The sequence below is a fragment of the Dryobates pubescens genome, chromosome 4 (assembly GCF_014839835.1).
Source record: "Dryobates pubescens isolate bDryPub1 chromosome 4, bDryPub1.pri, whole genome shotgun sequence".
Taxonomy (NCBI): domain Eukaryota; kingdom Metazoa; phylum Chordata; class Aves; order Piciformes; family Picidae; genus Dryobates; species Dryobates pubescens.
The window spans coordinates 849320-873741 of record NC_071615.1 but is presented as its reverse complement, the minus strand read 5'-3'; the positions used below and the strand labels follow the sequence as shown (position 1 = coordinate 873741).

The 24422-nt window shown below is 55.4% G+C and overlaps 1 protein-coding gene across 1 annotated transcript in view; it reads left to right on the top strand.

Annotated features, from left to right (window-relative positions):
• Nucleotides 1–24422, top strand: part of LOC128897203 (lipase maturation factor 1-like) — a 75008-nt gene that overhangs the window by 31269 nt on the left and 19317 nt on the right. The window contains exon 3 of the mRNA XM_054161298.1: nucleotides 24046–24194. Within this exon, the coding sequence (XP_054017273.1) occupies nucleotides 24046–24194 (149 nt within the window). The remainder of the gene's footprint in view (nucleotides 1–24045; nucleotides 24195–24422) is intronic.

Sequence of the window (24422 nt, the reverse complement as noted above, 5' to 3'; positions counted from 1 at the left end):
GATTGTTTCTCCCTAGCTCTTGTGACTGACTTTTGTCCCAGCCTTCAGCAAAGGGAAGCAAACAAAACATGCTTTTTGCAGGCAGAGGTTTTCCTCTGGAGGCAGGGAGTGGGGCTGGGTGGCTGGCAGCAGTGGAGCTTCTTCCCAGCAAGAGAGATTGGCCCTGGGGATGTGCTGCCCAGGGAGGTGGTGGAGTCCCCATCCCTGGAGGGGTTTAGGAAGCGCCTGGCTGAGGCCCTTGGTGCCATGGTTGAGTTGATCAGATGGTGCTGGGTGATAGGTTGGACTGGATGACCTCTGAGGTCTCTTCCAACCTGGTCTATTCTATTCTGCTCTGCTCTCCTCTGTGCCAGAGCAGGCTCCCCTGGGACAGGTTGCACAGGTTGGTGTCCAGTGGCAGCACTTTGGGTGGGGCTGAATGGTTTAGGTCTTTTGCAATTTCTTTTTCAATCAGTCCTGGAGAAGCCTCAGCAGACCTGCACTGCCCCCCCCCCCCAGTGCACTGCCCCCCCCCCCAGTGCACAGCCCACCCCCCCCCCCAGTGCACAGCCCCCCCCCCCAGTGCACAGCCCCCCCCCCAGTGCACAGCCCCCCCCCAGTGCACTGCCCCCCCCCCCAGTGCACTGCCCCCCCCACCCCCCCCGTGCACAGCCCCCCCCCCTGCACTGCCCCCCCTCAGTGCACAGCCCCAGCTGCTCTGGCCTGTGCTTGGGGAAAACTGAGGGGAGCAGGAGGAAAAACCTCCTCAGAACAAGGATGATGGAGCCCTGGGGCAAGATGCCCAGACAGGCTGTGGAGCCTCCTGCAGAGACTTTGGAGCTCCACCTGCACAGGTTCCTGTGTGACCTGTTCCAGGTGATCCTACTTTGGCAGGAGGGTTGAGCTCCATCTCTGGAGATCCCTTCCAAGCCCTACCTTTCTGTGATGCCAAGGGGGCAGAAAGAGCATTGCAAAGGAAGTGGCATTTGGGAGGGAGGGAGAACACTGTGGTGTTGCTGCCCATTTGTACCTGGAGCTAACTTCCTTTGACCATGCATTAAAAACCCAACACTGACCCTTTGACTTGAGCAGCAAGAGAGGTCTCAGGACAAGCCTCTGAGCATCTTCTCAGCTCAGAGCTGCCTTCCAGTATCTGAAGTACAGGAAGGCTGCAGAGGGACTTTCCATGGGGGTGTCTGGAGACAGGACTAGGGGAAATGGTTTGAAGCTGAGGTAGAGCAGGGTTAGAGTAGAGCTGAGGAAGAAGTTCTTCAGCAGGAGGGTGCTGAGACTCTGGCACTGGCTGCCCAGGGAGGCTGTGGCTGCCTCCTCCCTGGGGGTGTTCAAGGCCAGTCTGGATGGGACCTTGAGCAGCTGAGTCTGGTTGGAGTGGATGATCTCTGAGGTCTCTTCCAGCCTGAGCCTTTTGTTTGTTCTGTTCTTGCTGCCTCCTTTTCCTGGCTGAGAGTAAGAAGAATGGTGGTGGGCTCCTTCTTGTAAGTGTTTGACTGTTGGATGCTGCTGAGCCTGGAAAAGGTTAATGTATTTGTGCTGGCAGAGTCCCTGTGTGAAGCATCTGTGTTTCTTCCCAAGTCTATGTGTTGAACTTTATGGCAGTTTCTGTGCTTGCTCCACACAGGAGGAGTGGTGGAAGTGCTGGCATTGGGTAGCAGGGGGGGAGCCAGGGGTCAGGTTTGATCTTCCTCTAAGTGCTGGACCCCTTGATCTTCCCCAGAGCAGGGACCAAGCTGTCACTCTTCACTGCCTTTGCAGAAATCGATGCCCACATGAAGGGAGGCCTCTGTGGGTTCCCCCCTGCAGTGCCTTTGCCCAGGAGAAGTCCTCCCCATGCAGTGGGGCTCGCTGGTGGGAATGCCCTGGTTGGGCTTCTGGGTCAGGCCAGTGCCATCAGCAGTGGTTTGGAAGTGGTTGCAGCTCTTCTGCACCATGCAACAATGCGGGGGGAGGAAATAAAAAGTAATAGAGTGTGGTGTAGTTCAGAGAGACTTAGAGGCAGGAGATTCAGACATCACTGCAGTTGCTGCAGCAGTGACCTTGTGCATGGGAAAAATCCCAGAGGCCCAAGAGGGTGGAGACTGGAAGGGACCTCTGGGGTCACCCAGCCCAAGCCCCTGCTCCAGCAGGGCACCCACAGCAGCTTGCCCAGGGGCACAGTGCCCAGGGGGGGTTGGAAGCTCTCCAGAGCAGGAGACTCCACAACCTCTCTGGGCAGCCTGCTCCAGGCCTCCAGCAGCCTCACAACAAAGAAGTTTCTCCTCCTGCTCAGATGGAGCCTCCTGGGTGCCAGCTTGTGCCCCTTGCCCCTTGTGCTGTCCCTGGGCACCACTGAGCAGAGCCTGCCCCCAGCCCCTTGCCCCCCAGCCTTTCTCTCTTGCTGAGCATTGCTCAGCTGCCCTCTGGGGCTGCTCTGCTGCAGGCTCTCAGCCCCAGGGCTCTCAGTCCTTGTAAGAACTTCCTCCTCATCTTCCTCGTGGCCCCGTCAGGTGCTGCAGGCTGCTCTTACAGCTTTGTTCTCAGCTTTGGTTGAAGGAGTCTGCAGCCTGGCCAAACAGTTGTGCTTGCATCCAGCACCATCCCCTCAGCTGCTGCAGGCTGTAATCCATTTATTTGTTCTGTGCTTTTTCTCCTGGGTTGCTCTTCCCTTTCCGAGCTGGGTGAAACCGCAGCGCTAAGCCATCCTCTTCCCAGTCGTGTCTAGGAAGTGAGCAGGAGCCAAGGTACATATTTTCTGTTAGTCAAAAGAGATAAGTGGCCCAGATTTCAAAGGAAATTCCCCCCCAACCCCCCTGCAATTCCCAGCTCTGAAGTCTCTGCTGTACCTTGGCTCTCCTGCCTTGCTTGGGAACAGCTGGAGCCTTCATTGCAGCTCCTTTGTGTTTTTGTGGGGTGTGTGTGGTGTCTCCAGGCATGCCAGAGTGCCCTGTCCCACTCAGAGACACAGGAGGGGCTGGGTTGGAAAGGGCCTCAAAGATCACCCAGTTCCAACCCCCCTGCAGGGGCAGGGACCCTTCCCACCAGCCCAGGCTGCTCAAGGCCTCATCCAGCCTGGCACTGAACACCTCCAGGGAGAGGACAGCCACAGCCTCCCTGGGCAGCCTGTGCCAGCCTCTCCCTACCCTCACTGGGAAGAATTTCTTCCCAATCTCCACTCTCAGTCTGCTCTCCTCAAGCTTCACTCCATGCCCTCTTGTCCTGGCACAAAAAGCAAAGGGCATCATAATGAGGGCAAGACAAGGAGCAAGGGTGAGAAACTGGAGCAGGGTAGATTTAGGCTGGGCATTAGGAGTAAGCTCTTCACAGTGAGGGCAGTGAAATGCTGCATCAGGATGCCCAGATGTGGTGGAGGCTCCATCACTAGGGACAGGCAGTGTCAAACTTGCTGGGGCCCTGAGCACCCTGCTCTGGTTGCAGATGCCCCTGCTCACTGCAGGGCACTTGAGCAAGGTGACCTTCAAGGGTCCCTCCCAACTCAATGCATTCTGTGCTGATCCACCCAGGAAAGCCCTGGAGTGGCAGGAGAGCTGCAGGTGGTGAGGCTGGGGAGGGTGCTGGCCAGGAGGGGAAGAGGAAGGTGTGTGATGATGTGCTTGAGCACCTCAGGAAGAGGAGAGGAGGCTCCTCTGCCTTCTCAGCACCAGAAGGCAGTGATCCATCCCCAAGGTTTGTCCCTGTCATAAGGAGGGGACAGTTTTTGGTGGGGAGGGAGGTGAGCCTGGGGCCCTGTGTGTATTAACTGCACCTTCCACCTTCCCTCCCCCTGAGATGGGGACAGGGCTTTGCCCAGGGTGCTTGCAGAGCTGTGTGAAGCTGGGACCTCAGCTCCAGGCACGGAGCCTAAACCAACAACGTTTTAGTGGTGGGGTTTTGATTTCTCTCCCATGCTTTCAGGCTCTGAGGTGGTGAAACCACCACTGAACTTGGACTGCACAGCTCAGGGCTTAGTGGAGCAGATAGCTGAGGTGTGGAGGGCTCTGAGGTTGCTTCTTGATCTGCCATTTGCTGTGGACAGGGAGGAGGCGCAGGGTAATCACAGGAAGGTCTTCTGGGTTGTTTCGTGCTTGCCTGAGCCGTGCTGAGCTGTGTCTGATTCAGCAGCTAACCTCAGGCTGGGTTGGAAGACCTGCAGGGATGGAGCTTTTTGCTTCTGTGTGTAGGAAGGAGAAGGAATCCCCAGGGCAGGCTGTGGTTGCAGCTCTGCAGCCTGAGCCTCTCAGCAAGGATTGCTCAACCCCCTGGAGCTGGCTCGGGGCCGGCCGGCTCGCTGCGTGGGCAGCCTGGGCTCCAACCTGCCTGCTCAAACCCATGTGGGGATGGCTTCCAAGGATGGGTGGGGAGCAGCTCCAGGCAGGGATAGGTCCTGCAGCTCCAGCCTTGTCATCTGTCACCACCCAGCTGCAGCTAGGAACGTGTTTGTTCCCTCTGCGGCGGGGAGGGGTTGGGGCTGGTGCAGGAGGGTTTGGAAGCAGAATTATTTGGTTGGAAAAGATGTTTAAGGTCACTGAGTCCAACCATCACCTAACTGCCAGGTCTGGTGCTGAACCACGTCCCTCAGCACCACATCTCTGCCTTCTAGGCTCCTGCAGGGGTGGGAGATCAACCACCTCCCTGGGCAGCCTGTCCCAGTGTTTGAGAACCCTGTCACTGAAGAGGTTTCTTCTAATGCCTTAAACCTCTCCTGGGGCAACTGGAGGCTGCTTCCTCTCATCCTGCCACTTCTTCCCTGGGAGGACACCAACCCAGACCTCACTTCAGCCTCCTTTCAGGGAATCACAGAATCACCAGGGTTGGAAGAGACCTCAAAGATCATCAGGTCCAACCTGTCACCACTAAACCATGGCTCCAAGTGCCACATCCAATCCCCTCTGGAACACCTCCAGGGATGGGGACTCCACCAGCTCCCTGGGCAGCACATCCCAATGGCTAACAACTCTCTCAGTGAAGAACTTTCTCCTCACCTCCAGCCAGGTGGTCTCTCCTCAGCCTCCTTTTCTCCAGGCTCCCTCAGTGAATCCTCCCCAGCCCTGCTCCCAGACCCTTCAGCAGCTCAGTTGCCCTTCTCTGGGCTTGCTCCAGCCTCTCAGTGTCCTGCTTGGAACAAATGGTCCAAGACTGAGCCCAGTATTTGAGCTGTGACCTCACTGGTGCTGAGTCCAGGGGGACAGTCACTTTCCTGGTCCTGCTGGTTACACTGCTCCTGGTCTGCACACAGCCCCAGACAGCAGCAACTCAGCCATGGGAATGGCCACAGGATCCCAGTGCCACCCATCTGTGCCCAGGGCAGGCACTGGCACAGAGCAGCGTGGCTCCATGCCCATTTCCACACCCAGGCAGCTCTGTGGGCACAGCACAGAGATCTTTGTCCTAAAAGGCTGCAGGACTTGCAGCTGTGATGGCTGCTGAGCCCTTGGGAAAGGAGTTGGAAGGGTTTCAGTGCTAAGAGCTGCCTTGCCTGTGGCCTTGCTGCAGAGTGGGTGAGGTTCAGTCCCAAGTGTCACTGGGGCTTGGAAACCTGCCCCCAGACACAGGAGTGAGACAGACCTGGGATGAATCCCCATCCTTAGGGGCTGCTGGGGGGCTGCTGGCTCCTGTGAGCAGGGCTGCTGCTCTTTGTGTGTCATGAGACAGCACAGCTCCTGGTGTCACAGCCTTGCTCTCATCCTGCCAGCTCTGCAGCCTGGCTCAGACAGTGATGGGATGGATTTATAGCATCCCTGTGCCCAGGGACACAGGGAGCACCAAGAGCTGCCCACTGGAATGGTGTCTGGGTGGTGAAGGGGGGAATGTGGCCAAGCCTTTCTGGCCCCCAGCTTGAACACTTCCAATCATTTATTCTGATATTTTCCCATCTGCTGGTTATTATCAAACATGAAGCACTGAAGCTGCACAGCCTTACCTTGTGGAGTCATGTTCAGAAGCAGCTGGGGGGGTTACTGAGTACCTTTTAACTCTTCCCTTGGAGTTAGGAGCAGCATTCTGCTCTCCTTTGGAAAGCAAAATTAAACTAAGCAATAAGTAACTAACCACCCAAGACAGCTGCTGAGAGATGCCACTCCTCAGGGGTCAGCACCTTCCCTCTGCAGAACTGTCCTGTGCATGGAAAGCTTTCTCAGGTGTTTTACTTCCATCCTCAGCATCTCTGCAGCTGGCACCAAGCTGAGTGCTGCAGCTGACAGGCTGGAGGGAAGGGACTGGGACAGGCTGGAGGGAAGGGACTGGGACAGGCTGGAGGGAAGGGACTGGGACAGGCTGGAGAGGTTGGCTTGTGCCAGCCTCAGGAAGTTCAGGAAAGCCAAGTACAAGGTCCTGCAGCTGGGCTGGGGCAACCCAAGCACAAAGGTAGGCTGAGAGAGGAGGGGCTCCAGGGCAGTCTCAAGGAGCAGGACTTGGGAGTGCTGGCTGATGGAAAACTCCATGTGAGCTGGCAGCTGTGGGATGAATCCTACAATGGTTTGGGCTGGAAGGAACCTCCAGAGCTCATCCAGCCCAGCCCCTGCAGGCAGCAGGGACATCCTCCCCTAGCTCAGGTTGCTCAGAGCCCTCTCCAGCCTCACCTTGAACAGCTCCAGGCAGGGAGCCTCAGCCACCTCCCTGGGCAACCTGCTGCAGTGTTCCAGCAGCCTCCTGGGGCAGAACTTGTTCCTCACATCCAATCTCAATCTGCTCTGCTCTCATTCCAAACCATTGCCTCTGCTCCTGTCCCTGCAGCCCTTTGGGAGCAGTCCCTCTGCAGCCTTCCTGCAGCCCTTCAGGTCCTGGCAGGCTGCTGTGAGGTCTGCCTGGAGCCTTCTCTCCTGCAGGCTGCACAGCCCCAGCTCCCTCAGCCTGTCCTTGTTGCAGAGCTGCTCCAACCTCCTGATCATCTTCGTGGCCCTCTTCTGAACCCACTGCATCAGCTCCATGTCCTGCCTGTGCTGAGAGCTCCAAGTGGCAGAATCAACTCTCTCCCTCTGCTCTGTGCACTTGGAGCCCAGGCAGCCAAGTGGGCTGCATCAGTCTGAGCAGCCTGTCCCAGCAGAGAGGGAGATACCCTGCAACTGCTCTGGGCCTGAGCTCAGGAGTGGGTGGCAGCACCTCTGAAGCAGTCCCTGAAGGAAGGCATTCCTTTTGTCACCAGAAATAACCATCCAGGCTTTGATGCAAACTTTCAGTCACTAATGGGAAACTCCTTGGTGAAGCTGGGGGCTGAAATTGGGTAACTGGAACCATGTGTGAAAGGAGCCTGAACACCAGCCCCACTTACTGCAGTGATTTATCATCCACCTGAGGCTGCCTTCTGCTCACTCCACTAAAGCCCTGCGTGGAAGGGAGGCAAAAAAGGGTTTGCTTCCATGTGGTAAGGGAACACAAAGTAGTTCCAAAGTGTTTGCCTTGTTAATGAGCATAATGACTCTGGGCACCAGTGCTCATAGGGCCCTGTTGAACCTGGGGGGGATCTGATCAATGCTCAGCAGGGGATACAGGCTGGGGGACAAGGGCATGGGGCCAGGCTCTTCAGTCCTGTCCAGCAACAGGACAGGGGGCAGTGGGCACAAGCTGGAACCCCCAGAGGTTCTGGAAGAGGCATTCCATTGCTGTGAGGCTGCTGGAGCCCTGGAGCAGGCTGCCCAGAGAGCTTGTGGAGCCTTCTCTGGAGAGATTCCAGCCCCAGCTGGGCATTGTGATCCTGGGCAAGCTGCTGTGGGTGCCCTGCTTTGGCAGGGGGCTGCACTGGGTGATCCCCAGAGGTCCCTTCCAAGCCTGGATGGCTCCTGTGTGGCATCTCCCCGACCTGTCCTTGCTGTTCCAGGTTGGCTTCCCGTCGCACAGTGCTCACCAGACCCCCCTGCCCCTTTGTCTGGGGGCCCAGGCACTCTCAGCCTGAGTTAATGAGGCTGCAGAGTGTGGACAGAAGAGTTGGTGATTATTTCATATGGTTCATTTTATGCACTGAAGTCATTTGGTTTTCCAGCCAGGCTGGTGTGTGAGCCCTGTGCTGTGGGGACATCTGGGAGGAGCTGCTTAGTATCACTTGTCACACTCCTGGGTGATTCCTCTTCTCTTGTCTTATTTCTTGTGGTTGATTTCAGCAGTTCATACAAAACCCCTAAAAGAGGCTGCTTCTTCCAATTAGAAGCCAAAATCCTAATGATATGCTACAGAATCTGCTCCTGAGTGGATTTGATGTCACAGGCATGGGAAAGCCACCACCCAAGTTGCCGGCAGCCTGGCCCTGGCTGCTTGCTTCATGGTGAGGGGAGAAGGAAAATCTTGCTGCTCACTCTCTTATGTTATCACCAAACCACTGAATGCTTCCAACTGGCAGCTTCTCTGCAGAGCTCAGGGGATGGTAATGTTTGTGGGAAAATGTGCTGCCTTTTTCCCCCTCTCCTCCTCTCTTTACCAGGAAGCCTTTGTGAGGCCAGGCTGGGTGTGAGGAGGGGTCTGGAGCTGGCTGTGGGTAGATGCTTGCAGCCAGGCTGGGTGTGAGGAGGGGTCTGGAGCTGGCTGTGGGTAGATGCTTGCAGCCAGGCTGGGTGTGAGGAGGGGTCTGGAGCTGGCTGTGGGTAGGTGCTTGCAGCCAGGGTGGGTGTGAGGAGGGGTCTGGAGCTGGCTGTGGGTAGATGCTTGCAGCCAGGGTGGGTGTGAGGAGGGGTCTGGAGCTGGCTGTAGGTAGATGCTTGCAGCCAGGGTGGGTGTGAGGAGGGGTCTGGAGCTGGCTGTGGGTAGATGCTTGCAGCCAGGGTGGGTGTGAGGAGGGGTCTGGAGCTGGCTGTGGGTAGATGCTTGCAGCCAGGGTGGGTGTGAGGAGGGGTCTGGAGCTGGCTGTAGGTAGATGCTTGCAGCCAGGGTGGGTGTGAGGAGGGGTCTGGAGCTGGCTGTGGGTAGATGCTTGCTGGGGATGCCCAGCCCTGTGTCTTTGATCACAAAGCCATAGGTCCCTTCCCAACCCATTCCATGATTCTGTGCTGGAGGATCCCTCAGCACCACATTGCCAAGCCACCTAGCTCGAAGGCCATGGGGAGGAGGTGGAGCTGAGGCAATGGCACAGCTGTGGGGCAGGCTGTGGAAGAGCAGAAGCAGAGCCTGTGGCAGGGGTCTGGTCTGGCAGAGTCATTCCTGCAGCCATGGCCTTGGGCAGAGCGAGGTCTCAGCTGGCACCGATCCGAGGTGGCTGTTGGAGTTCTGGGAACAGAGAGCTGCTTTAATTCCCTTCCCAGGATTTTCTTGATGGCTCCCCTGATACCTCTCCCATCAAAGTATTCCCTTGACAGTTGAGCTTGACAGCTCAGGGCTCTCAAGAACATTTGCAGCTGTCCCAGGTGAGTTTGGGCTCGGAAGCTGTGTTGGAGGGGGACAGATAAGGACTCCTGTCACTTGTGTGGCACTGCAAGTGAAGTCAGACATCAGGAACAATTTCTTCCCCAGAAGGGTTGTCCAGGCCTGGCCCAGGCTGCCCAGGGCAGGGGTGCAGTCCCCATCCCTGGAGGGCTTCCAAAGCCCTGGGGCTGTGGCGCTGAGGGCCATGGCTTGGTGGTGCCCTGGCAGTGCTGGGGTAAAGGTAGGACTTGATGATCTTCAGGGTCTTCCCCAGCCTACAGGATTCCCTGATTCAGCCCTGTCTGCTCTCCACACTCCCCCCCAAGTGCTCTCACTGAGGCTTCCTTCTTCAGGGTGGATTTCAGAGTCTCTTTTCAAGCCATCACAAGCAGTTAAAGCAACCCAACCGCAGCTGTCAAAATAAATAACCCTGCTTTGTGGGGCTCTATCTTTTCTGTTCCCTTACCCCTCTGAAACTTGCTTATTCCTAAAAATGGAATCCACAGTAATTCCTGCAGCTGCTGGTTGGGATTAATAAGGGTGTCTGTCTTGCCAGCCCCTGAGATTTTCCAGTTTAACAAGAAATATCTATACATGTGGCTAGGAAAGGCAGCAAATGGTATGTTAATAAGAGCAGCACTTAATGAATGCCACATCTGGCTGCTTCTCAGCACCAGCCTGCTCTATATTTGCCTCCTTTTTTAGCAGCTAAAGTCTAAGTTAGTGTTTTAGATGCCTCTGAGATGTTTAGTGCTGGTATTTCGTAGGTGGTTATCTTTGGTGTCTGTGTGCTTGTGTTTGAGGTGGGTAGAAGCTGCTCTGGGTGGCTGCTGAGCATCTCTGGTTTACAGACTCAAAAAGAATTGGTTCAGTTGGAGAAGCTCTCTAAGAGCATCAAGTCCTGCTCCTCTGCTCTGGTGAGACCTCAGCTCAGTGCTCCATCCAGCTCTGGAGCCCTCAGCACAGGAGGGACAGGGACCTGATGGAGCAGGGCCAGATCAGAGAACTGAAGCTCCTCTGCTGTTGGGACAGGCTGAGAGAGCTGGGGGTGCTCAGCCTGGAAAGGAGAAGGCTCCAGGGAGACCTAGTAGCAGCCTGCCAGTACCTGAAGGGTACCCAGAAAGCCAGGAAGGGACTTTTTACACAGGCTTGTAGTGCTAGGAGGAGAGGGAATGGATTGAAGCTTGAGGAGGGCAGGTTTGGACTGGAGATTCAGAAGAAATTCTTTGCAGTGAGGGTGGTGAGACACTGGCACAGGCTGCCCAGGGAGGCTGTGGGTGCCCCCTCCCTGGAGGTGCTGGATGAGGCCTTGAGCAACCTGGGCTGGTGGAAGCTGTCCCAAGGACACTTGTGGCCTTCTATGTGAGTGCCCAGCGCTGGGTTAGGACAGCAGCTTCTGCCACGGGTGGGTTTTCCTGCTGCTGCTTTGGCACCTGGCAGCACTTCCACCACAGCAGGTAGATCTGGTTGAGGTTTCCTGGAGACAAGTTGATCACTCAGTGGATGTCTTGCAGATCCATTTGCTGCTGCTGACAGTAATCATGGTGAAATACTTGTGCTTTCCTTTCTTGTTCCTCATCTCCGGTGCCTTGGGTGCTCGTTCAGCTGTTCCAGCGCTCAATCAGATGGTAGCTGCTGCAGTCCATCTCTCTGTATCCACAGGGAGATTTCAGGGCTTGGAGACCTTGGTTGATAGTTCAGGTCTGTGACCAGCAGCATTTCTGCTTGTGTGTGCTGTTTGCTCATCTCTCTGCACTGTGCAGGGAGAGAACAACCTCCTAGCACAGAGGATTTGCTGTTTGTCCCTTAGCTGCCCCAAATCTGCTGCTCCCTCCTACGTTGCCCACCAGGTCCTGCTCAAATCAGAGGGGTTTTGGCAAGCAGCTTTCTGATTTCCTGAGAGCCTCATTTGATCTTCCTTCCTCCTGCTCCCTCTTTCTTCCTTAGTGCCTGGGGGTCAAAGCTGTGGGTGTTGAGGTCCTGTTAGTCATTGTGGCCACTCCTGAGCTCATCGTGTTGCAAAATGCCTGGATGGAAGCGTTCCTGAACTACAGCAGGCTGAGCATCCCTGAGGCTTCCTTAGGCTTGCCTGGGCTGCCCCAGAGTGGTGTAGCTGGATGGGAAGTCTTCTTCACTTCTGCTGGAAAAGACCTTTAAGATAAACCCCAAATGTTCCCCAGCACTGCCAAGTGTTCTGCTGAACCATGTAGCTCAGCACCACATCTGCACAGCTTTGAAATCCCTCCAGGGATGGGGACTCCAACACTGCCCTGAGCAGCCTGATCCAGGCCTTGACAACCCTTCTGGGGAAGAAACTCTTCCTGCTGTCCAACCTAAATCTCCCTGGTGCAGCTTGGTGCCGTTTCCTCTTGTCCTCTCATTTGCTCCTTAGGAGAAGAGAACAAATCCCAGCTGGTACCAGGCTACGTTCAGGGGGTTGTAGAAAGCAAGGAGGTCTCCCCTCAGCCTCCTCCAGGCTGAACACCCCCAGTTTTCTCAGCTGCTCCTCACCAGCCCTGATCTCCAGACCCTTCACCTAGGTAATTGCTGTTCCTTGGACCTGCTCCAGCCCCTCAGTGTCCTTCTTGGAGTGTGGGTCCCAAAGCTGAACCCAGGACTCCAGGTGTGGCCTCAGCAGTGCTGAGCACAGGGGGATGATCACTCCTCTGCTCCTGCTGGCCACACTGTTGCTGATCCAAGCCAGGATGCTGGTGGCCACCTTGGCCACCTGGGCACATGCTGGCTCATCCTCACACTGCTGCTCAGCCAAGTGCTTGCATGAGGCTCAGCTGCACTCTCCCCAGAGCAGAGGGAATGACACAGCAGGGAGAATTTGTCTGCTATGCTTTTGATTTGGAGACCTGCTCTCTGTCTGCCAGCAAAGAGCCTGCCAGGTGCCCTCATGGGCTTGGCTTTAATTTGTTCTTGCTTCCAGTGGGATGATAGTTTTGAAATGGTGAAGGCAGCAGGCTGGTTGAGCTGTTAGGCTCCACGTTGCCATGCTAACCACGTTAGCAGCTGCTAATGGTTTCTTAAGCTGCCAAAGCAGCCTGAAGATAGATTTAACACCCAGCAGACACCTGTTTCTAGCAGTTTAGCTCTGCAGGCACATGGCACAGCACTGCAGGGGTCCTCTCCCATACAGAGCAGATAAGATGTGTTCAGCAGGTTGCTTGGACGTGGCTGGCTTTCCACTGCATGCTTGGGTTTTCTTGGTGGAGAGTAAGCAGGAAAAGCAGAGCATGAAGGAATCTAACCTGGGAGAGATGAGCACCAGAGGGATGTGTCTGGTGTTTCAAACTCAGCTCTGTCTTGCAGAGCCCTTGGTGTCTTCACCTCAAGTCAGACTTGGTTGCAGTGTCCTCCCAGGGCACAGAGTGCTTTGCAGCTGGGAATAAGCTGCCTCTCCTTCCAGGTGGCACTGGGGCAGGCTGCCCAGAGAGGTGGTGGAGTCTCCATCTCTGGAGTCATTCCAAAGCTGCCTGGATGCTGTCCTGTGCAGCCTGCTCTAGGTGAACCTGCTGTGGCAGGGGGTTGGACTGGATGATCTTCAGGGGCCCCTTCCAGCCCCTATGATTCTGTGATCCACTGCAGTAAAGGGGTTGTGAGAGTTCTGTGGTTGGCTTCATGGAGGGAAGGTGCTGCAGCTGCTGGGGCAGGATTGCTGTGTGGAGCTCCCTGCAGAGGACAGCTCTGTGTTTGCAGAGCTCTGTACAGACCATCTCTGGGCTGTGCAAAGGAGAAGGTTTTAAGGGAGGTGGATCTAAGGCTTTTCCAGTCCCATAGCAGGAGTGTGCATAGCAAGCAACCATTCCTGGGCAAACCCTGGCTGTTCTGGTTTGGGAGCTGATGGTTCTGCCTTTGCCTTTCTTGTCCTTTCAGCATCTCTGGGTCTGCTTCTTTTCTTTCAAGCCCAAACCTTCTGACTCGGTGCACTTGGCTGTGCCGTCCTGTGTTCATCTGGTCAGCATGAGTTCCCACTGCAAAACACTCACCAGAAAGCTGCAACTGGCTTTTTGTTGCATCCCAAACTTCAAAGTGATGGGCACAGAAAGGATAATTGGGAAGAAAAGCCCTTCCAGGTCGTCATTCCTTTGGCCCAGGAGCCAAAGCTCCTTGCTGGTGATATTTACTTTTATTTCCCCTCCTGTTTTGCTGGTGCCATGGGAACCTGGCAGTAGGTGGTCTCTGCTGCTATGTGCAGCATATACCTGAGCCTCCACACAGAAGGATGGGAGAATCACAGTATTGGATCCAAACCAGTGATCCATCAAGACTTGATGGATCACCTTCCAGCAGCACCAGAGCCAACTGCTTCAAAGGCGAGCAGAGCTCTGCAGCAGGCAGGTTATCAGCTTCCCAGGGAGAGCTTCCCAGCCGCTCCTGCCAGCCAGGGATTGCTCTTCTCCTCCAGGCTTTTTTTCTGCCAAGCCTTTAAAGCCATTTTATTTTCTTCTGCTGGGAACTGATGGAGTGGGAGCATGCTGCTGTGCCCTCAGGCAGCACCGGTACTGATGGATGTGTGCCCTGATCATGGTGGCATCGCTTGGCCTTGGCCTTTCCTTTCCTTCTGTGTCTGTTCCTGGCTGAGTTTGACATCTCACCATTTAGAGTGGACATTAGAGGAAACTTCTTCACTGGAAGGGTTCTCAAGCACTGGAACAGGCTGCCCAGGGAGGTGGTTGAATGCCCATCCCTGGAGGTGTTTAAATGATGCAGGGCTGTGGTGCTGAGGGACATGGCTTAGCACCAGACTTGGACAAGTTAGAGCCTGGCTGGACTTGATGATCTTAGAGGTCTTTTCCAACCAAAATGATTCTGATGCCATCATTCATCTCACATTTAGCAAGCTCTCTGTGCTGCACATCATTTGTTGGCCCTTTAAAGCTCACCTAGTGCACCTCCCTGCAGCCAGCAGGGACATCTCCAGCTGGAGCAGGTTGCTCAGAGCCCCAAACAACCTGACCTGGAATGGTTCTGCAAAAGATCTCTTTCTTCATCTCTAGGCTGACTCTCCTCCCTGTAGTTAAGCCATTGCCCCTTGTCCTGTCCCAATAGGCCCTGCTCAGGAGCCTGTCCCCAGCTTTCTGACCGTCCCCATTAAGCACTGAGAGGTCTCCCTGCAGCCTTCTCTTCTCCAGGCGGAACACCCCCAAGTCTCTGAGCCTGGCCTCACAGCAGAGGGCTTCCAGCAGGTCCATGTCTGTGCTGAGGACTCCAGCACTGCAGGTGGGGCTGGAGCAGAGGGGCAGAATCCCCTCCCTCACAGCACAAGTCCAGGGAGGAAGCAGCACTGCGTCTGCAGAGACAGCGGTGAGGAGCAGCGGTGCTCCTGCGTCCTCCTGGCCTTGCTGCCCACCTTGAAGAGGTGCTGGTGCCCCAGAGTGCCCCTGGAGACAGCTGAGATTGTTTTTTGTGACTTGGAGCTGGGGCAATTAAAGGCAGTGTGCAGAGAGCCCTGGGAGTGACAGCCGCCCCCGGAGCTGCAAACAGGAACTCCATTAGCTGCAGCCTGGAGGAAGGGAGATACAAATCTTCCCAGCTGATTCCTCTGTCACTTACAGCTCTGCATGCAAGGAGGCCTCATTTAACACTGCATTAACTCCCTGTTATCACCCTCCTGTTACCTAAGTAGTTTCTAATGACTACCCTGGAGAGCACTTGGAAGCTTTTAAAAGTTTTTAAGCTAAATTTTTTTTTTGTTCTTTTTATTATTATTATTATTAATAATTATTTTTTTCTGTGTGGTTTTATTACTTTTAAGAACAAAAGTTATTGATAACGTTCTCCCAAATCTTCCAGCAGCCTCCAGAAGAGTTCTGTTGGCTGCAGAAAGGGGAGGGGGCAGCCTCCTCTTCTCTCTTTGGCAAGGGAGCGGTGGGAAGCGTTTCCCAGGGGTGTTCTGCAGAGCTCACCCAGCCCAGCCACCAGCCCAGCCCCACCATGGCCATTAACCCATCTCCCACACTGCTGTGTCCACACATTGCTTGAGCATCGTGGATGGGGACTCCTCCCCGTCCCTGGGCAGCCTGTGCCTGTCCCTGAGCCTCTGGCAGGACAGAGGTTTTTCCTCATCTCCAGCCCAAGCCTCCTAACCCTTCCTCTTGTTCTGTCACCTGAGACTAGAGAGATGAGGCCAGCCCCCACCTCACTGCAGCCTCCTTTCAGCCTTCACAGAACAATAGGATGGCTTCAGTGGGAAGGGAGCTTAAAGCTCATCCAGTTCCAACCCATTGCCATGGGCAGGGACACCTCCACCAGCCCAGGTCGCTCAAAGCCTCGTCCAGCCTGGTCCTAAGCATTTCCAGGGCTGAGGCATGCACGAGTCCTCTGGGCAGCCTGTTGCAGTGTCTCACCAGCCTCATGGTAAAGAAGTTCTTCCTAGTGTCCAGTCTAAAGATCCCCTGCTCTAGTTTCAAACCATTGCCCCTCATCCTATCGCTACAAGTCCCTCCCCAGCTGTCCTCTAGTCCCCTTTGGGTGCTAGAAGGCTGCTCTGAGGTCTGCCTGGAGCCTTCTCTTCTCCAAGCTGAACAGCCCCCAGGGAGTATTTACAGGCTGCAGTTCATGATCAGAGCATCCTGTCCTCACCAGCATCGGTGGCCACCTTCCTTCCAGCAGGTCTTTCAAGGCCAGAGCTGGAATTGCATCATGCTGCTTTTCAGGGAGGTGGGGAGGAGGGAGAGGCTGGCCAGGAGTTAATCCCATTCCAGTGGAAGCTGGTCTGTCTTGGATGTCTGTCCTGCTCTGGCTGCCAGGGAGGCTGACACACAATATTCATGGGCAGACAGCTGCAGTGTCCACTCCCAGCTCCTCTCTGCCCAGGCTGCATGAGCTCCAAAATCTCTCAGTGTTGTGTGGAGGCATTTCTCTGTGCCATGCAAATCTGGGTTTGATGTGTAGATGTGAGAGGCAGTTCATCTCCTTCTGCTTGCAGGAGGGAGGATTCACAAACCTAAGTTCCCAGAGCTGTCTCTGCTGGAGAAGAAATTATTCTGGCCAGAGAGCTGGTTTTTTTAACTCAGAAAAAGGCATTCATTAAAAGTAAGAAAAATTATTCTCTTTAGGCTTTGACCACTTTGTATTCAGGGCTGAAGGCTTCTTGCTCTGCTCAGCCTCGTTGCTTTCTCCCAGTTCTGTGCCACGTGAGCAGAGACCTGGTTTGGGCTAGGGGAAAGCAGCAAAGCTGGTGAGGGGCCTCGAACACAAATCTCCTGAGGAGCAGCTGAGGGACCTGGGGTTGTTTAGTCTTCAGGAGAGCAGGCTGAGGGGAGACCTCACTGCCCTCTGCAGCTGCTTCATGGGAGGCTGCAGCCAGGTGGGGGTTGGTCTCTTCTCACACGCAACAAGTGACAGGAGAAGAGGAAATGGCCTCAAGTTGTGCCAGGGGAGGTTCAGGCTGGATATGAGGAACACAGAAGGGGCTCTCAGGCACTGGCCCAGGCTGCCCAGGGAGGTGGTGGAGTCCCCATCCCTGGAGGTATTTTGAAGGCACCTGGATGTGGTGCTGGGGACGTGGTGTAGTGGCAGTGGGTTAGCAGCAGCGGTGGACTGTGAGCTCCGGGTGGGCAGCTGGGCTTGGTGATCTCAAAGGTCTCTGCCAGCTTCCCCGGCTCTGTGAAGGCTGAAGGTGCAGTGGGCTGGGTGGGAAGGGGCTGCAGTGGTTCCTCCATGGCCCCTGGGCAGGCTGGCTTGCTTTCCCCATCAGCTATTTGCTGGGCAGCAATAAAGATGCAGACTGGAAAGCCTCATGATCTAATGTCCCATAACCCAGATTCCATGAGCAAGAATCCCCCCTGTAGGGAGCCATAATGGGGCTGCTCTGGACTTTCCTGGAGCCTGTTCATAGCAAAGAGCCCTTCTTTTGGTCACGTTAAGCACCAGCCCTGTTCATCAGATGTTCTGCCAAGGCCTGCGGTGGCTGCCGGAGGGCTCGGGGGGACCGCGCGCCGCTGGCTCTCGCCGCTCCTCTCTCCAGCAGCAAAGGAGTTCTGACTCTGGAGAGCACTTGGTGTGGAGCTCAATTTCCTAGCTGAAAAGAGCGCTGGAGCAGGCTCCCCAGAGAGGCTGTCAAGTCTCTCCTTCTCTGGAGACTTTCAAGACCCAGCTGGATGCATTCCTGTGCGACCTGCACTAGAGTCTATGGTCCTGCTCTGATGGGGGGGGGGGGTTGGACTGGATGGTCTCTGGAGGTCCCTTGCAACCCCTCACATCCTGGGATCTGTGTGAGCTAAGCTCTTGGAGGGCTCTTGCAAGAAGCAAACCATTTGAATACCCTCAGGAGGGATAGGGGAAGTTAAGCTATTAAGCAGGGGGGGTGTTTTACATAATATTCAAGAAGAAACCCAATTGCAAAGGGATAGGGGAAAGCTTTTGGGTTGGTTTTTTGTGTCCTTCCCTTTCCCTGTTTTTTCCCCAACATCTCCCAGCCTCTCCTCCTCCTCTGCCCCAGCAAAGACCTCTAGCAAATGCCCAGCTCTGGATTTTGCCCCCAGGTTTGGAGCGTGTGAGAAGCCCTGGGCAGGCATGGGGGGGGGCAAGCACAGCCACCACTGGCAGCTTTCTTTTATTTCCTCTTTTCCCCCCCTCCTTCCTTGCCCCCCCCCCCACTTAAGCCCCCCCAGCACAGCACCCCCAGCAGTCCCCCAGCCCGTGGCTCCCTCTCCGGCTGCGCGGCAGATAACAATGGGCAGCTTTGTGCTGCGCTGCAGCTGCTGAAATTTGACGAGCTCCAAGTGAAGCAAACAGGAGCAGGTGGGTCAACAACGTGACCCTTTCCTTCCCAGCAGTATCAGTGTGCGCCGGGGCCGGCCTGGAGGTGACCCCCCCGGAGCGCGGACCCGGCCCAAGAGCAGGTCCTGGGTTGGTGCTGCGGGGATGGGAGCTGCCCTCCTCCTGCCGCAGCCAAGCGTCACCAGGGGCTGAAATCACAGCTCCCGGGATGCCAGGGGGTGGAAGGGACCCAAAGAGAGCATCCAGTCCAAGCCCCCTGCCGGAGCAGGGCCACGGAATCCAGCTCAGGTCACACAGGAACACATCCAGGCAGGCCTTGAAAGGCTCCCGAGAAGGAGCCTGGGCAGCCTGCTCCAGGGCTCTGGGAGCCTCACAGTGCAGAAGTTCCTCCTCATGTTGAGGTAGAACCTCCTGTGCTGCAGCTTCCATCCATTGCTCCTTGTCCTACCCCAGGGAGCAAGTGAGCAGAGCCTGTCCCCTCCCTCCTGACCCCCAGCCCTCAGATATTGATAAACATTGATCAAATCCCCTCTCAGTCTTCTCCAGACCAAACACCCCCAGGGCTCTCAGCCTCTCCTCACCAGGCAGTGCTCCACTCCCTTCATCATCCTCATAGCCCTCTGCTGGACCCTCTCCAGCAGATCCCTGTCCCTCTCGAACTGGGGAGCCCAGAACTGGAGGCAGTACTCCAGATGAGGTCTCAGGAGGGCAGAGCAGAGGGGGAGGAGAACTTCCCTGGATCTGCTGTGCACACTCTTCTTAATAAAGCCCAGGGCCCCATTGGCCTTCTTGGCCCCCAGGGCACATTGCTGTGCCATGCAGAACTTGCTGCCCACCATGATTTTCACTGCCAGAATGCTGGGATGGGGAAGTGTTGCTGTACCTGGCAGGCTGGTTTGGTGCTGGTGCTTTGGTTTGCCATATTGCCAATGGTTCCTTGGTGTGTGCCACACTCTGTGGCTGCTCCCATGGCTTCTCCTAAAGCTCACAATGCCCAGAACCTGCCCTCCCCTCAAGGTTGGATGAGGCCTTGAGCAACCCTGGGCTAGTGGAAGGTGTCCCTGCCAATGCCAGGGGGCTTGGAGCTGGATGATCTTGGAGGTCCCTTCCAAGCCAAACCAACCTGTGAATCCCTCAGCACTAAACCAGGGGATCACTTGATTCCTTCTCTAGACTGCCCCAGGTCAAAGAGTTGAGTTTCTGCATGTCCATGTTTTTGCTGAGCTAGAAGTGTCCTAAACATGTCAGGAGTGAGGATTTCTGCAGCTCAGAGGAGGGTTTGGGATGTGGTTCCCAGTATGTTCTGTGGAGGTGGAAGATGTTGTGCTGGGCTGCTTTGCCTGGCACTGCTGCATGGATCAATCCATCTCCTCCACAAATGCCTCTCCTCAGCGCTGCCCACCTGACTCCAAGAGAGGGGAACAAGTCAGAAACGATAGAATCCTGTTCTTACTTAGCTGCACAGGCCAGCCAGGTGCCTGAGGTCTTCCCTGGCAGCTCCCCTGTTGGTGCTGCAGTGTGTTTGGGCTCTGGGAGCCTCAGCAGTGGTGTCACGGAGGGTGGCAAGGCTCAAACTTGAGCAGCGCTCAGCAGACACACGGTTACAGCCTCAGACCTGCCTAAGCTCGCATTTGGAGTCTGAGGCTTTTCAGGGGTGGAGAGGAACAACTGTTTGGTTGTTGGTGGCTGAGGTTGCCGTTGATGGATCTCCTAATCTTCCTCTTATCAACTTACAATCAAGTGAATGTGGTCTGGGGCAGAGCTCAGCTCCCCCTGCTACGCCGTGGACGCAGTTGTGATGTCCAGCAGCGTGGCCACAGCCTTCAGGCTCCTCACGGTTTAGCTGTGAGCTTCACTGGGAAACAGACAGCCCTGCTGCCTTGTCTTGCTTCGAAGGTAGGGTCAAGGCTTGAACCCTGGAAGAGTCAGGGTGAGATCCACGCTCAGTGGGGAAGAGGCAAGTGGTGACAGCTTTGGCACTGGGTCAGGAGCAGCAGGGCTGCCCGAGAGAAGGGTCCAGGACAAGCTGCTGCTGGAAGCTGATGGTTGGACTTGATGATCTCCGAGATCTTTCCCAATTGAATCGGTTCTGCGAGGCTGGAGAGGAGCTTGCAGCGCCGAGGGCAGGGTGTGTGAGTGCTTGGGTGATGTGTGCTGGCGTGGAGAATCGATCTGCATGACCACATTACCAGCTGTGGGGACTGAGCCCGTCAGGAAGAGGGTTGTTAATAAATCAGAGGCTCTCCATGGCTATCTGCAGCTCCAGGCTTGGCTTTTAGCAGGAACTCGCTGCGAGGGTCAGGAGCAAAGCTCAGCACCTCGCCTCCACTGGCAGATGTGGCCATTGCCGGGGGCAGATGTGGCCACTGCTGGGGGCAGAGCTGCCAGAGCTGGGCAGGATTGAACCACGAGGTGAGGAGCTTTAAGCAGAGACTTCTGAAGCCGTGCTGTGACCCGGGTTTGTCCTTGGCTGCGCTTGCAGTGCAGCCCTGTTTGGTGCTGGCTGAGCTGCAGCCTCTGCCAGCCCCGTCGTCAGCAAGGGGTCGCTGCAGAGGTTGCTGCCAACAGCTGGCAGCAGGATCTGCCCCAGGCCTCCCCTCCCAGCAGGGCTGGCCCCCTGGCTGGCACGACTCGCTGGCAGCCGGGGGTGGCGGTGCCAGGCCCCAAACTCGTCCCTTTGGAACAAGGAGCACAGGTGCAGGCTGAACTCGTGGTGCTTGGGGCCAGCGGCGGCCTGGGCTGGGGGCACGCGCGCCCCCACACGCTCCCGGCCGGCTCTGCCCGGGCCCAGGGGGCTCTGTGCCCCTTCCCTCCACGCACACAGGCACCTCCCCAGCAGCCCGGTTTAAACATGGAGCTAAAAGTGATGCCCCAGAGGCGAAGCTGCTGGCAGAGGGAGATGCACACATAGGGAGGTAAAGGTCACTTGGAGACACTGAGATGTTTGTCTGTGTCCAGCTTTGAGCTAGAGCAGATCTGATTCTGCTGGGGCTGTCACTCCCCAGCTCAGGCTCTGCTCAGCTCAGGCACTTGCTGCAGCTCAGGGCAGCTTTGCACAGCCAGGAGCTGCTTCTAGCAGGCACAAGATGATGGACAGAGCTCCTGCCAAGGGCTGGGCTGCAGAGAGCCTCTGCCTGAGACTTGCTCCTCTGCACACCAAGGGCACTGCCACAGCTTGTGCCCCACCTTGGGGTGCAGCCAGTCAGGGGTGGCACTGGTGGGGAGGAGCAGCCAGGACAGGTGACCCTCAGCTGCCCACCCAGGGCTTGCATCCCATGGGCAGCATCTTCAGGATCAAGCTGAGACATCACCAGGGCCAAGCCTCTTCCTCACTGGCTGCTGTCCCAGGGGGACTCTGTCCCTTCTGCCTCTGATCCTGATCTGTGTGTTGCTGAATGCAGTTCCAGAGCCCAGCTCCTGGATCTGGTTCCCATCTGCTGCTGAGTCCATCCTTGGTCTTGCCCAGTGCCTGCCCCCAGCACCAGTGGTGCCAGTGGTGCCATCACTGCCATCGGGGGCTGGGCTCCACACTGGTTTGTGTCTCTTGGTCTCCGTTTCATGGGATTGTTCTTTCCATCCCAGCTGCTTTCGTTTCTCTCCCACCCCATCAGCCTGTCTCCCTTCTTCCCGTGCCTTTGGGCAGGCAGAGGGCTCCACAGAGTGGCTGTCACTGCTGTGGTGGCCAGCGCAGCCCCGAGCCCTGCGAGCCTCCCTGCTCAGCCACCCAGCACACATCCTATACGTCTGCAGGGGAAGCCAGGCATTACCATATGAAAGCGCTGCTAACAGTGGGATTCTTGTGCGGGCAGAGGCACAGGAGATATACAACCATTTCGGTGCCAGTTAGACCCAGAGCTGCTGCTTGTGCCTGGGTTTAGCTACAATTAACCTTTCACATTTTCTATCAGCCATTGCTTCCCTGCTGCAGCTGCTGTCACAACAATATCTCCTGCTGCTCCTCTCCCAGGAGCTGCTTCTGGGGCAGTTGGGGTAGCTGTTGGAGAAGCCACAGAGGGCATGGAGGGAGAGGGGAGATGTTTTTAATAGCTGTTGGGTGGACAATAACAATTGGGGGGGGGGGGATAATAAAAGTGATGTTTTGATTTAGGGGACTTGGTGCTTATTAAGGTAGATGAAAAGGAGGTTGCATGACTGCTGCTTGAGATCCTGTTCAATGTGGTGTTGCTTGTGTGGCAATATCAGACCTTGGGTTTGAAAAGGCTTCTGAGGGTGTACAGTTGGATGAAAGACATGCCTCTGGTTGGAGTTTCCCCACCTGTCTGAACTGGGTGAAGAAGGGAGATGTCATGGACCAAATCTGAGACCTCCTTCTCACTTTCTACAGCTCCCTGAGAGGAGGTTGGAGCCAGGTGGGGGTTGGTCTCTGCTCCCAGGGAATAAGTGACAGGGCAAGAAGGGAGGTGGTGGAGTCCCCATCCCTGGAGGTGCTCAGAAAAGGCTTGGATGTGGCACTTGGAGCCATGGGTTAGCTGTCAGGAGGTGTGAGGGGTTAGGTAATAGGTTGGGCTTGATGATCTCTGAGGTCTCTTCCAGCCTGGTTGATTGTATGATTCTATGAAATGGTCTCAAGTTGCATTAGGAGAGGTTTGGGTTGGACATGAGGAACAGCTTCTTCCCCAAAGTGTTGCCGAGGTCTGGACCAGGCTGCCCAGGGCAGCAGTGGAGTTCCCATCCCTGGAGGGAGCTGTCCCCACCAATGTGCCATTGATTATCTGGCTTCAAAGTGCAGTTTTAGCTTCCAGAAACAGAGGCACAGCTGGATCTTGAAGCATCTGAGCTCCCATTGTGCAGGGTGTGTTGGGCAGAGCTGCTCCCTGAGTCCCCTCAAAAGAAACTGACAAACTAGTCCAAGGCTTTGGCTTGGGTTAGGTTTGGCTGATTTTTCTTCTGGGTTGTTTTGTGTGTGTTTTGTGGTAGGCTTTTTGCTTGTTTGATTGTGTTTGGGGAGGGGGTGGTGGCTTTGTTTAGGGAGTTGGGTTGGGTTTGTTAGTTTGGTTCTTTTGGTTTGGTTTGGGTTTGTTGGTTTGGTTTGGTTCTTTTTGGTTTGGGTTTGTTGGGTTGGGTTTGTTGGTTTGGTTTGGGTTTGTTGGGTTGGTTTGGGTTTGTTTGGTTCTTTTTGTTTGGTTTGGGTTTGTTGGTTTGGGTTTGTTGGGTTGGGTTTGTTGGTTTGGTTTGGGTTTGTTGGTTTGGTTCTTTTGGTTTGGTTTGGGTTTGTTGGTTTGGTTCTTTTGGTTTGGGTTGGGTTTGTTGGTTTGGTTCTTTTGGTTTGGGTTGGGTTTGTTGGTTTGGTTCTTTTTGGTTTGGGTTTGTTGGTTTGGTTCTTTTGGTTTGGGTTGGGTTTGTTGGTTTGGTTCTTTTGGTTTGGGTTGGGTTTGTTGGGTTGGTTCTTTTGGTTTGGGTTGGGTTTGTTGGGTTGGTTCTTTTTGGTTTGGGTTTGTTGGTTTGGTTCTTTTGGTTTGGGTTGGGTTTGTTGGTTTGGTTCTTTTGGTTTGGTTTGGGTTTGTTGGGTTGGTTCTTTTGGTTTGGGTTGGGTTTGTTGGGTTGGTTCTTTTTGGTTTGGGTTTGTTGGTTTGGTTCTTTTGGTTTGGTTTGGGTTTGTTGGGTTGGGTTTGTTGGGTTGGGTTTGTTGGGTTGGGTTTGTTGGTTTGGTTTGGGTTTGTTGGTTTGGTTCTTTTTGGTTTGGGTTTGTTGGTTTGGTTCTTTTGGTTTGGGTTGGGTTTGTTGGTTTGGTTCTTTTGGTTTGGTTTGGGTTTGTTGGTTTGGTTCTTTTGGGTTGGGTTGGGTTTGTTGGTTTGGTTCTTTTGGTTTGGGTTGGGTTTGTTGGGTTGGTTCTTTTGGTTTGGGTTGGGTTTGTTGGGTTGGTTCTTTTGGTTTGGGTTTTGTTTGCTTCTTTCCCTTTTCTTTTTGAGTGTTTGAACTCTGGGAGGATGACTCCTGGGGCTTGGTGCAGTAACTGTTTTTCCTTTCTTGTTTTCTCCCATGTTGGCCCAACAGGATGGGAATCCCAGCTGCTGGAAACAGGGTTCCTGGGGATATTCCTCTGCCCTCTCTGGAGCCTCTCCCGCCTGCCCCAGCACTCTCCTCCCTCCCGCATCGTCCTCTGGGGCTTTCGGTGGCTGATCTTCAGGATCATGCTGGGAGCAGTGAGTAGATCTCCACTCTTCTGCTGCTGCCTGTTCTGAGGTGGCAGCCACAGGGGTGTCTCATCCTAGCAGAAATCCTGCTCCTGGTGCAAGGCCTTGGAGTCCTGTGGGGCAAGGAAGAGTCCTGTAGCAGGGAGCGCTTCATGCTCTGGCTTGCTGAAGCTTTCAGCTTAGCAGAAGCAGGAGGACGAACACAGGAGTAGCTGAAAGGGGCTACAGGAAAGCTGG